This window comes from Acanthopagrus latus, chromosome 4 (assembly GCF_904848185.1).
Source record: "Acanthopagrus latus isolate v.2019 chromosome 4, fAcaLat1.1, whole genome shotgun sequence".
NCBI lineage: Eukaryota > Metazoa > Chordata > Actinopteri > Spariformes > Sparidae > Acanthopagrus > Acanthopagrus latus.
In genome coordinates this window covers 30641642-30654545 of record NC_051042.1, presented here as the reverse complement: position 1 = coordinate 30654545, position 12904 = coordinate 30641642, and the positions used below count along the sequence as shown (strand labels likewise).

At 40.2% G+C, this 12904-nt stretch overlaps 1 protein-coding gene across 6 annotated transcripts; it reads left to right on the top strand.

Moving 5' to 3' along the window:
* The first annotated feature begins 3038 nt into the window (after positions 1–3038).
* Positions 3039–12386, top strand: LOC119018572. Of its 6 annotated transcripts, XR_005074790.1 has the most exons (9): positions 3039–3922; positions 6617–6823; positions 7379–8376; positions 8461–8507; positions 9525–9594; positions 9945–9965; positions 11338–11515; positions 11772–11937; positions 12077–12386. XR_005074790.1 is itself a non-coding variant. In XM_037096351.1 (8 exons), the coding sequence occupies exons 2-7, from the start codon at positions 3862–3864 to the stop codon at positions 11929–11931; spliced, it is 1674 nt and encodes a 557-aa protein (XP_036952246.1). In that variant the 5' UTR covers positions 3158–3730; positions 3845–3861; the 3' UTR covers positions 11932–11937; positions 12077–12386. The 6 variants fall into 6 exon arrangements, 3 of the variants coding, with proteins under 3 accessions (XP_036952246.1, XP_036952245.1, XP_036952247.1); XR_005074789.1 differs by lacking the exon at positions 9945–9965 and having other exon boundaries at positions 3040–3922; XR_005074788.1 differs by lacking the exon at positions 8461–8507 and having other exon boundaries at positions 3041–3922.
* Positions 12387–12904: the final 518 nt, after the last annotated feature.

The following is a 12904-nucleotide window of genomic DNA, read 5'->3' as shown; positions in this document are numbered from 1 at the left end:
TTCAGGCCAAACATGCTGTCCAGAGAAGGGAGCTGATGCAGAAAAATATCAATAACGCCATAGCGGAATGTCACGTTATTAAAATCTAATTTCTTTAAAAGGCGCTTTGGTTCAGGAGCCGCGGCCCCTGTCTGTGCGATCTGCTGTATAACAGTTAAGCGGCTGGAGCTCTGATTGTCCAGTCACTGCACTGTAAGAAATGGCTGTGAAATATGCAGTTATCTACTGTATTAAAGACAGTAACATTACTGTAAATAATTTCTACTGTAGAATATTGTAAATCTTACAGTAAATCCTTTTCTACATGTCAAAATCACAGTAGTCCAAGTATTACAGTAGAAACCACAGTGGATGAAGTGTTACTGTAAAATAAATCACAGTAGTCAGTATAGTACTGTAAATAGTAAAGTAAACTATTGTATTTTTCTTTTTCGTGTGTGTGTGTGTGTAATATACATAATATATTACACACACAATATAATATAAAAAAGTATCTCACAACAAAAACAATGATTCTCAGAATTTTGACTTTTGATGCAATATTTTTTTTTTAACTTTTTATTGGAATTTTGACCTTTCACATCATATTTATAACTTCTTATTTTGTAATTATGACTTTTAACTCATAACAACTCACCATGATTTTTATTTTGATCATGTTTTATCATTCTTTTTTCTTTCACTGATGGAAATGGGCCTTCTAGACAACAGCTAATTAACATGCACACTCGCCACCAATAGGAGGGGTGTGAATTGAAATCCCAATGCGCAATGCGACATCGAAATGACGTCTATTTAACGTAATTTTAAAATATAAAATAAATTCTATGGTTGATCATTACAATGAGAGGCGACAATGACTAGGTGGGTCCATGAGAGGATTCGAACTCGCGGTGGTGGTACTGGGGGCGGCGGCGCTAACCACTACCCCACCAAACACCTTAGCATGGCGCCAAAGTCAGCTGGTTAGTTGGAAAATCGCATGAGAATACGTTGTTTCCAACGTAGGAAGTGCTGTGAATAGCCGCCGTGTGGATTTTACTGTCACAGTTTTGATGCTCTTTTTTCTGTTTTTTGGCAAACCAGTTAGCTGAAGGAAACAGCGCTCTGTGTCAAATCTAATGCATTACTGCGTAAGTGTAACTCCTCCGGTATGCTATAATCGCCAGCGCTCCCGTCGGTCTTAAAACCCCTTCACACCCACCTTTGTTGGTAATTTTCGCCTATTTAGCATACCCAAATGGAAAAGCTTATAACACAACAACTACAAGTCCCAGATGGATGTATGATACTTCACTTGAAAGCTGAGAACCTCTAGTTTCTGAAAATGTGCTTACCTAGCATGTACCATACACACAACCTAAATGACATCAGTTCAAACATGGCTCTGAAACATTTTTTTTTCCTCGAAAAAAATAGGTCATTTTTGAATAACAATAACTTGGATGTGCTTTAGGTAAGGCATATGGCAATATACCACATACCTTCTACATCTTGTCAACTACACCTGGATGAAATTTCAGACTTCTAGGCCTAACCTTATGGGAGTTATGGAGTTTTTAGTTTGTGGTGTCACTGGCGTCCACAAACCTCTCCAAAATGTCTCCAAATGGCCAAATTGTGCCAAATGCTTTTACTCACTTCTGTGACACTGGGAACATTACTGAAGCATTTTGGTGACTATAAAGCCTTCCTCCATGATTCAAAACATAATTTTTTCACACATTCATTTGATGGGTGGTCGGAGGGGTTTCCACACGCTTCTAGGTGGCCATACTGAGATATTGTCATGCGACAAGACACTACAGAATAGTAACCATAATACAAAAATGACATACTGAAGTGAATTTCAAACAAGGATTTTATTATCTTTCAATATACTAATACTGTATGTGCGCAGCGGGGGAGGTAGCACTGGTGGATGCAGATGAGGATCGTTGGCACTTCTGATGACCGCCTTCAGCAGGAGAGGGGGTTGGGCGTCTGACTGTCTCACTTTCAGGCTCCCAATCCACGTCACTTTCTTCAGACTGTGACCTACAAAACACAATGTAATGCACAAATGTTACCAAATATAATGAAAAAATATATAAATGCAATTCAATAGGGTGCTATTTACGTAGGAAACAAATAAAAACAGATATGATATTACATATTACACAAAAACATCAGGAAAGTAACCGTACATAAACAGAATAGTCGAATTGGGGGAATATTCCCAGTGTCTGGTCAGTCAAAAAGATCTAGTTCAATTAGCTTACAAGCTTGATAAAAAAAAAAATTAAAAATCTAAATAAAAGGGAATTAGAGGCTCAAAGAGAATTACATAATAGAACAGAATTACAAGGATGACATAGCTTCGGTTGAGTAGTTGAGGCTAGCTAGGCTAATTAGCCCCTGGGGCCCTAACCATTTAGCGTCATTTATGAAATGCTAATGTATACTGTACTGTTCACTGTAAGCATAAGAACCCCTTCCCACTAACTTTAATTCAAATCTCACTCATGGCTAAATAAATAAATCAAACATCATCAAAGATAACGGTACTCACCGATCTAACATGTCAAGGCCCTTAGCAAACACCTCCTCTCTCTCAGAGTCCTACTCACTGTCTACAGTTTCATCAGATGATGCCATGATCCATTCCAGGTCTTCTTCTCGGACATATTTAGTGTTTTTTGTGGATTTCGCCATTGTAAACTGTGAAAATTGCCGTCAAGAAAAATTTAAATGTACGCTGCGAGTGTGTCTGCAGCATAAAGTTAGCCCGCTAGCTGCCAGACGCAGCGATATTCCTAGGCTCGTACACAACGGACCTGGGCACGCCTACCATCGTTGGAAAGGTAAAATAATTGGCTAGAAGCCTGAGTGATTGACATGTTGATAGCCAAAACGCTATGCCTGTACTAAGGCGGCAAAAAACAGTAAACAAAGCCGATTGGCCCTTTAAACAAGGAGCGCTCCATGTACTTCACGGGCTGTGCTGGGGTGAAAACTGAACAGAGAAAGATGGGGACACTTTTATTTTGTAGCCAGCAAAGTGATGAAAACAAGCATACCCAACAACACCATACAGGAACTAGAGAAAATAAAGATACGACCGGCGAAGTCTGGACTTTATTTGACAAACAAAGTTTGTAGACGGTAAACAAATGGACTTTACAGGACGATATTCACAAGCTGGAATACTTTTATGAGAAACCATTTTGATGCTTTTGAATCAGTGGATTCTTACGGACAACTGGAATATAAATAATTGAGGATCGGACACATATTACGGCTTTATGGCCGCGTCAAATGTAGGGAGTCGCCGTGTGTTTCTTGTATCTCACGTTTACCATGCTGTTGAATATCAATGATTTATGGTTTAGTGCTCATGATTTCTGCAAAATCAACTGGATGAATGAATTGCTGAGATTCTACCCTTTCTAACGACGTATAGTATGTCCGTAATGATGAAAGCTGAAGCGAGATACGTCACTGCGCAGTGTAGAAAATAGTCGCTTATCTGAAATCGCCCGCCGGCGGGCGGGTGGGGTGCATAGAATGAGTCAGAATCACGTGACTATAAACGACCTATGAGGATCAAGACAGTTCAACGGTCGTGCTTATGCCAGTGGGCCAGTTACGTCATCGCAAATACGGAAAATCGGCGCGAACACGGAACTTGGCACTTTGGGGAAAAAAAGGAAAAGTCTGCTGTCCATCCTCAGCAACACTCAGATTTTCGGTAAGTGGCACAAGTTGCTCAGCTATCTGACACAAACTTGAGTTATTTTTGCGTTTATGTACTTTTGCGTCGTGTGTGTTGATTTTTTTCACTTTTCGTTTCATCGCCGTCGAGGATTTCGGCGGATTTTGATGACAACGACAGAGGACGAGGGAGGACTTCGCCACAGCACACTGTGCCGCCGTTTTACAGGTATCAGGCAAGTAACCTGTTAGCCTACCACCCAAAATGAAGTATGTATGCAAGCACTGTAATTTCGCCACAGCTTCGATTCCTACATTCATACGCCATTTGAGTATTCACAGAAATCAAGCTAATTTTAGATTTCCATGTGGGGTAGCAGAATGCTTTGCCACTTTTGTAACACGTGGCGCCGTTCAAAGCCACATGTACCGCTTTCACAAGAGAACAGCTAAACCAGGACTTGAAAGGGAAATTGCTGGAGTTGATTTGGCTTGCACTGTTGAAGGTTGTTGCTTTGTGTCAGCAAATTTTTCAACTTTATGTGAACATCTTAATTGGCATATTAAAGATGGCAAAAAAGTGTCATGTCCCTATACTAACTGTTCAAAGTATTTTCATGTCCGTTCATCCTTTGCTTCACACTTGAACCGGAAGCACAAAAATGTCTTTAGTTCTTCATGTAAGAGCCAAACTTCTACCAGTGATACTATCACAAGTGCCTGCATGAATACGTCATCGGACTGTGAACTAGGTCACACTTTTGAGACAATCCTTGATGATGATAACACAAATGATGAAGTGAACATAGATGATTTTATGAACAATCTGGCCATGTTTTATCTCCGACTGCAAGCTGAAATGCTGTTACCAGCCAGTACAATTCAGATGTTAATTGAGGAGATACAAGAGGTGCACAACACTGGTGTGGCTCATCTTATGTCGAGGATGCATAAAGAGTTAACAAAGCTGGATGTGCCTGAAAGTGACATTAAGAGGCTTCTTGATGATCTCTCAAAAGATAACCTTCTGAAAATGTACAACGAAGGAGTGTTTCGAACTGACCAAACCCGTAAAACCTTCTTTAAGAGCAGATTTAACTATGTTGAGCCAGCTAAGACTTACTTGGGCATTAATGCTAAAGGCAAAGAGGGGTTTTATCATTATGTGCCCATCAAGGATACACTCAAATCACTCCTCACTCAGAGCTCTGTTAAAGAGCAGTATGCCCAAGCTAAAGCTGACACAGAAAAAACTCCTGATGTTCTGGAAGACGTGGGAGATGGTAGGAACATGAAAGAGAATATACTTTTACAAGATTCACCATCTTCATTGTCTCTTATCTTGTATCAGGATTCATTTGAAGTTGTTAACCCACTGGGCTCAGGCAGAAAAAAACACAAAATATTGGCTATGTACATGACACTTGGGGAGATTGCACCACACAACAGGTCTTCCATTGATCCAATGCAACTTGTTATGTTGTGCAGAGAGGAGGATTTCCAATTTTTTGGACAAGAAAAAGTGTTCTCCACTTTAGTTAGTGACTTAAAACAAATGGAGGAAAATGGAATTGAATATGGTGATGGGGAGAAGGTAAAAGGCACTGTGATTGCCATTACTGGAGATAATCTGGGGTCACACTGTATTGGTGGATTTACTGAAAACTTTAGTAAAAGCAGACATTTTTGCCGGTACTGTGTCATAGACAGAGAATCTTTTCAAACAGATCCCACCAAATCTGGTCCTAAAAGAACTATAGAGAGTTACAAAAACAGTGTAGCACGGGTAGCCTCAAAGCAGGAAATGAGCAGTGGAATAAAGTTTGACTCGATTTTCAATCAGTTGAAATATTATCATGTTTGCCAGCCAGGACTCCCACCATGTCTGGGTCATGATCTGTTTGAAGGGATTGTGTCAGTTGATCTTGCAATATACATTAAACACTTAGTGACAGTGGGCAAACACTTCACTTATGGTCAACTGAATCGGACTATTTCACAGTTCACATACCTAGGCAGTGATGCAAATAACAAGCCATGTGAGGTCAAAACTGATGGTGAAAAGCTGGGAGGGCATGCTGCTCAAAACTGGTGCCTCTTACGTCTCCTCCCTATTCTGGTTGGAGACAGAATAAAAAATCCACTTGATGACGATGTGTGGCAGTTGTGTTTAAAGCTCAGAGAAATTGTGGATTTGATATGTGCGCCAAAGATCCATACCAACCAAGTTGCATATCTGAAGATTCTTATTGAGGAATACATCCAGCTAAGAGCAGCCACATTCCCAGAAAAGACACTAAAAGCCAAGCACCACTATCTTATCCACTACCCAGAACTCATTCTTCGGTTTGGTCCCCTCATTAGGTTGTGGACATTGCGCTTCGAAAGCAAGCACTCATATTTTAAGCAATGTGCAAGGAAACTGCATAACTTTAAGAACCTTTGCAGTACCTTAGCAGAAAGACACCAGTTGCTACAAGCATATTTACATGCTGGTAGCTTATTTCCACCAACTCTGCAAATGGGCCAACCAAGTAAATTTGATGACCAACTGTACCAGACTGGCATTCAGAGAGCTGTCAGTCTTAAGGGTCTCCACCCAGAACACACTATTGAAACACCCTCTGTCACTTTCAAAGGCACTCTGTACAAAAGAGGCATGACTGTCGTAGTGGACCAAAATGACACAGCCTATCTATTTGGGAAAATACTGTTAATACTGATAAACGAGTCAAATGTGCATTTTGTTGTCCAGCATTATGAGTCTGTGCCTGTTGTGGACCTTGGAGTGTATTGCTTACAAAGCAACTCAGAAGCACAGTATCAGTGTTTGACTGTAGAGAAGCTTGCAGATTATTACCCTCTTTCTGTATATAATAGGTTTGGTCTTAATCTCGTTGCTCTGCATCATTCTGTGTTTCAGAAGAACAAATAATGGACTCCATTAAGAGGGCAATACAGACCGCGCTACCACAGCTAGATGAAGCAAAACTTGAAACTTTGGTCAATGAGTTGGTGACCAAAGTAGGTGTTGAAGGTCCAGAGGATCTGCAGTTCATTCAAGAAGATGACCTCAAACATCTGCTCACACCCATTCAGTGCAGAAAGATTCTTCATTCCTTGAAAGCAGGTGAGGTTACAGTTGCTTTAACACATTAGTTGAGCTGCAACAATTAAATCAATAACTAAATTAATCAGCAATCATTCAATCATTCGTTTTGTAAAGAAAAACAAGTCCAAATTCTCTGATTTTTATTAGATTCAAGATTCGAGATATTCAAGATTAACTTTATTGTCTAACAGAGTGAGAAATTCTTTTGGGCCAAACTCCCATGCTGCAGCCACAGACATAAAAAACACCTCATACAATGCGTTACTTTACACCGAATGGTGCCAGAGCGCAACCACATGGTGCCAGACGAGAGGTCTTTCATTGCAGATTTATGACTTCATAATGTCAGAGCATATTAAACTGTTTTCCTGCAGTTTTGTTTGTTTTTTGCTCATTAATTCGTGACTTAAATGTCACAGAATGCAAGTGTTTTGCAGAAAATGATTGACAGATTAATCAATAATCAAAATAAGTACTTGCAGTCCTATATCTTAATGAGATTATATGAATATTTTGTGGTATCAAAGTGGTCCCAACCTTTTGTGTGCTTTTACTTATATGTGTGTAATGCAGGTCCTGTTGATACCCAGCCGAGCTCTTCATTGCCTGAGCCACTGCCAGTTGCCTCTTCCAGCACATGCCCCATATCACCCATCAGTCCCAATTCTGCATGGGTGGACAATTTTGAGGTGCCATGGAACAAAATGAGGCCAAGTCTTAGAAGAGCAGTTGATGCTGGTGAGAAGCCAGCTCCGGAGGACCGCCGACACTTGATAAGAGTCACTGTTGATGCGATGAGAGACCATTCCTTGAACCCTACTCGCAGCGAGTGCGTGGTAGTGGCAAAAGCCATCACTCAAAAATATCCAAATACCTTTTTAGACACAAATGAAGAGGGGGAGCTACTTGGATGTGGGTATTTCAGTGTTTTAAATCAGCTCAAGACCAGAGTAGAGTATTTGAACCGAGGCAACACTCTTTCCCGTCTGAGGAATCCCAAACGCACCCAGAGAGATGATGAGGAAGGTGATGATGACGACCAGCCACCAGTAGCTACATGCGCAAGACGTGACAGTTATGGGTGTGTTCGTTGGCAGCCAGAAGACTATCCAGAAGGGGAAACATCAGCATCATTAGAGGAAAAGAAGCTTGAGATGTTGGATATATTCAACCGAGAGGGACTCAAGGGCGCTGAGAGAGGAAGGGTAGAAGACCTAATGGCAATCACTTATGCCAAACAGCGGGAATACATCAACGCAAACCCTTCCCCAAGCATTCTGGATGTAGGCAAAGAGTGGCCATTTCTCTTTTCACAGAAGTTTTTATTCTCACACTTCACCACTCTCACCAGTGTTGAACTATACACAAGACTGAACGAAGACTTGAACAAAAAGGGTAAAAGACTTCTGGATTTCTTCAGTAGTCAGATTACAAGGTGGAAGAAGGAAGTAAGAGCCGTTTTGAAGGAAGCCCTAAAGAAGGACCGAGAAGGAACTGATGGCCTAGCAGCAATGCTTGTGATGTTGGCATACTTCAAAGAGCAAGAGGATTCTCTTTTTCTCCTTGCTGATGTAAGTTCCTTAATTACTTAAACATTACAGTTTTCAACAATTGTCACCCTTATTGCTACCAGAATGACCCCCCCCCCCCAAAAGTGTATTGCAGGCTGGCGAGCTTCCAATGGCATCTTGTCCTTGGTCAGGTAAATGCAGGTTTGCGTCTGGCAATCCTGTCTTCCTAGGAGTTTGTAGTTTGTTTGTAAATAGTTTTGACACAATGGGTTTAAGGCCGGGTGTATTGTTTAAGGGCACCTTTATGTTATTGGTGATAGAGCACTTTTTCATTGATAGACCTCACCTCACATTATAACCCACACGGTGCAATTTTCCATTTTAAATATATACACTTCTGTTGAATTCCTGTATTCAACATAACACTTTGCCTCAATGAAATTATGGTAATTAATGTATATAACTTAACTTAACTAGTTTTTTTGTATAGCGCCCTTCTCAGCACTAGTGCACAGAGCGCTTTACAGGATATATTAGTAAAAAGTAAAGTCAAGAGAAAATAACAATCAAAGCAAAATTAAAGTAAATGTATATAACAGTTAGGAACTGCATAAAAAAAAAAAAAAGAGTAGTGCTGCACCTAAAGAAATGGAGAAGAATGTGTTAATTAGTCAGGAGAAAAAACAAGGTTAATTAAACGGGGACCACCGCACCTAATAGAATGGGAAAGAACAAGTTAGGAGTCAAGTAACATATCGGTCTAGAGCACAAAAGCTTTCCTGAACAGGTGAGTCTTAAGCTGTCTCCTGAAGCTCTCAACAGACGAGGCCTCTCTCATGTCCTGAGGGAGAGAGTTCCACAGACGGGGAGCCACAACCTCAAATGCCCGCCCACCCTTAGTGCTTAACCGCACTGGCGGTACTGCCAGGAGCCCCTGGTCAGAGGATCTAAGGGAGCAGCTGGGGATGTAGTCATGGAGGAGGTCCCGAATGTAGCTGGGTGCCAGTCCGTTGAGGGCCTTGTAGGTGATCAATAAAAAAATATATGTACCACATAAAGGCAATTTATTATTTTGGCTGGTAAAAAATATGATTTGGCTGGTGGATTTTTTCATCTACCAGTCCACTTGGCTGGTGAGTCAAAAAGCTAATTTGGAACCCTGCGTCTAGTTCATTTAAAGTAATTCTTATCTTCACTGGCATTCATAGGTGACTACCACTCCTGCAGACGCAGAGGCCCACCTGTCTCTCCCCATAACACCGAGGATCATCATGCTTGGTAAGTTTCATATTCAGTGTTAACAAATCCTTTGAATATAGAGGGCACAAGCAAAGAAAGTTTAGGCTGGAAATACTCGTGAATGCAGTTCGTGTTGAGTCATTGATTGCCTCTGCACAGGTCAGAATTTCTAGCTTGTAATGCAAGGACAGCACAGTCACTTTAAAAACTGAACGCATGCACATAATTAACACAGTGAAAATAAAAAGTTAAAAAAAAATAAAGGTAAATGGAGTACAAAAACTCTGGCTTATGCATTTTACTGTGAGGCTAAATTCAGATGCTCATGTGTAAATAGTTTTCTAGTAAACAACACAAAGAAACTTTTCATCAACCCAAATCAATTTCAGGTTAAAAAGACAACGTCTGCGGTAAGACCCACACCCACTTTTTTGTTTTGTTTTTGGAATTTCGCTTTGGGGATGAATAACGTTCTGTCTGTCTGTCTGTCTGTCTTCTTGCCTGACTACTTACCTACTTCTGGGTTAAGCCCCATTCCAAGTACTGATATAGAAAATTTAGTTGATTGAACAGTAGGGCTGAACGATTTTCAGAAAAAATTGAATTGCGATTTTTCTGGCAGATATTGCGATTTCGATATTTCTTACACGATTTTTTTTCCAAATCAAGTTTCAGTGCAAAACATTTGCACTGAAAAAATAAATAAATAAATAAAAATGTAAGATGAAAACAAAACTCACATTGATGGCAAATGCAGACCTACTTTATTTACAGCAAACAGTAAACGTTTCCCATCTTCAACATAAAATAATAGGTAATCAATGGCTCAAAATATTCCACTTCTGTAAAAAAATATAGTGTTATAAGTCTTGTTGTTTGTTTAGCTGCCCAGGCTTTTGTTTTGTGCACACGTCATGCAAACTGGCTTGGTGAACTCTCAAGTGCCGGTACATATTTGTTGTATTTCCAGTAGAGGCGGCCACTCACGCCTGCTTCACACAGGACACGCCGCGCGCGGAAGCGCCGCGCACTGAGTTTCAGATCGGCGCCCGTGTTAACCTATGTGACGGTTCACACAGAACGCGCGGAGGACCGGCAGCCGTGCCAGAACACGAGCCGTGCCGCACGACGGCCGCTCCGGTTCCCGATGAGCACGCACGCGCGCGGAGGCAGAGCGGCAGAGATTCAGTAATGTTACCATGTTAAAAGCGTTTGTGGCTCCGTCGAAGCCATTTCCAAACACTGGCAGGCAGTAGTGGAGTCACGTGACTACGCGCAGTGTGCGCTTCTGATTGGTGATTGGAGCCCATGTGACCTGCCCACCCGCGGCAAGTCGCTTCTGTTTGGTGATTCGAGGATACGTAACCTGTCCCGGCGCACTTCTGATTGGTCAGTTTAGCAGCAATTTCAGGAATACGACATGTAAAAGGAGCGCTGCAGAAAACCGAGGCTTTTGATGATCCCAAAATCGTTGTGTCTGAGATCGCGATTTTCGATCTAAAACGATAGATCGTTCAGCCCTATTGAACAGATAATGCTGTATTTGCTCATCCCTAGTAGCCATCTCTGCTGTCGTTATTGCTAGTTTAGATTGCTTGCTATGCATGTCACTTTTTATCTTTCTCCAACCCAGTTACTGTATCGGCTCCATTTATCCGTTTTACGCGCTGCTTGGAAGATTTGTGTGCTCCCTCTGTTTTTACTGTCATTCATGGGGAGCTAATCATTTCTAGAATGTATTGCTATGATGTATAATTTTTGTAATGTCTGACTCTTCCTAAGGAGAGACAATCCTGAGTGCCCAAAAATGGATGCTGTCAATTGAGGGGAGGGTTGTAATCCCAACTGCTGCTCACCTCACTGACTTTACCACTGCCTTGGCTGCTCTCTTCGCCTGCTACTATGTCTTCAACCTCGAGTATCAGGTGGAAGCCAACACCACATTGGAGTTTGTTCAGAGGTATTATTATCTTGAATAGATGATTGTAAAGATTGAAACGTAAAAGCAAATTTGAAAAGCTGCTCAAAATCACGTTCCTTCTTGAAAATGTTATTGATCTTGAGTATGTAAATAGTGTAGGTTGAAGCCTCCTTAAAACTTGAACGCAGAATGCAGAACGCAGAACTTGAACGCAGGGCTTGTGTGATTTGCTAACCAGTTACTCGTTAACATGTACATATTGTCATACCCCTTACTCCTACACTCATTTTCATAGGTTTTTAGTCAGAATTAATCCGGACTCCACGAAATGCACAGCCAAGGAGCAAATAAGCCGGAGGACTGGGAGAGTGGTGAAGCGGAAGAATGCATATATGAACCCCAATGTAATCTCCTTCATCAGGGAGTTCACAGAGTTTGATTGGCTTACTGACTAGATGCAGGTGAGGTTCTGATATTTAGCCTTTTTTTAAACACAACACCAACATCTTAGACCCTCATCACATATGTGAGGAATTACATTAATTAAAGTTATTGTAATGAATATATTTGTTAATGTGTATTCTTCTTCTTTAATTTCAGGGCTTCAACTTGGAGCCTTGAGGCCTTGGACCATTTGTGGCTGGTAGGGGAATGAGAGGTCTTCCCTTCTTTGTTCTTTCCCCACCATGTTTTTGTATTTTCTATTTGAAATGTTGTATTTTACAAATTTTATAGTGCCCTGTTGTATTGTTCATGCAAATATTCACTATTTTAGATTATATTACCCTTGTGTTTTAAAAAAAAATATATAATTGTGAAGCAAGTTGTTTCATTTGCCATACAGCACTTATCAGTGTCACAGTTCTATTCCTTTTCACCAAATGTTAAATAAATAATGGTGTTAACAATTTCCTTGTTTTCTGCAATTAATTGAATTGTTTTAGAAAATGGATGATCCTATTAATGATGGCTAATATTCAATCAGTGATACAGTATTTAAATTGTACAATGAGAAACTGAATTTTCAGTGATTAAATGTTACCTACTGTTAATGGTACGCTATTGCCTTAAACATTACCATTAAAAAAAAAAAGAAAATAGCAGTGCCTAACTGTTTTTATTTATACGGTAAATAAACCAGCACTGTAAATGCAATTAAAATCACAATATTAAATTGATATTTATTCTATGGTTAAAGGACAAATACTGTGTAAAATAACTGAATTCACAGTATTTCACTGATATTTATTCTACAGTTAAACAAACAATACTGAAAAAAAAAACTGAATTCACAGTATTTCATTGATATTTATTCTACAGTTAAACAAACAATACTGTAAAAAAAAAACTGAATTCACAGTATTTCATTGATATTTATCCTACAGTTAAACAAACAATACTGTAAAAAAAAAACTGAATTCACAGTAT

Bases quoted from the DNA above. Each gene is read 5' to 3' on its own strand.
- LOC119018572 (XM_037096350.1), top strand. From the start codon at position 3,787: ATGTACTTTTGCGTCGTGTGTGTTGATTTTTTTCACTTTTCGTTTCAT. The intron at 6,824-7,378 runs GTGAGGTTACAG...TGTGTAATGCAG, and splicing joins TCTTCATTCCTTGAAAGCAG to GTCCTGTTGATACCCAGCCG. The intron at 11,516-11,771 runs GTATTATTATCT...TCATTTTCATAG, and splicing joins ACATTGGAGTTTGTTCAGAG to GTTTTTAGTCAGAATTAATC.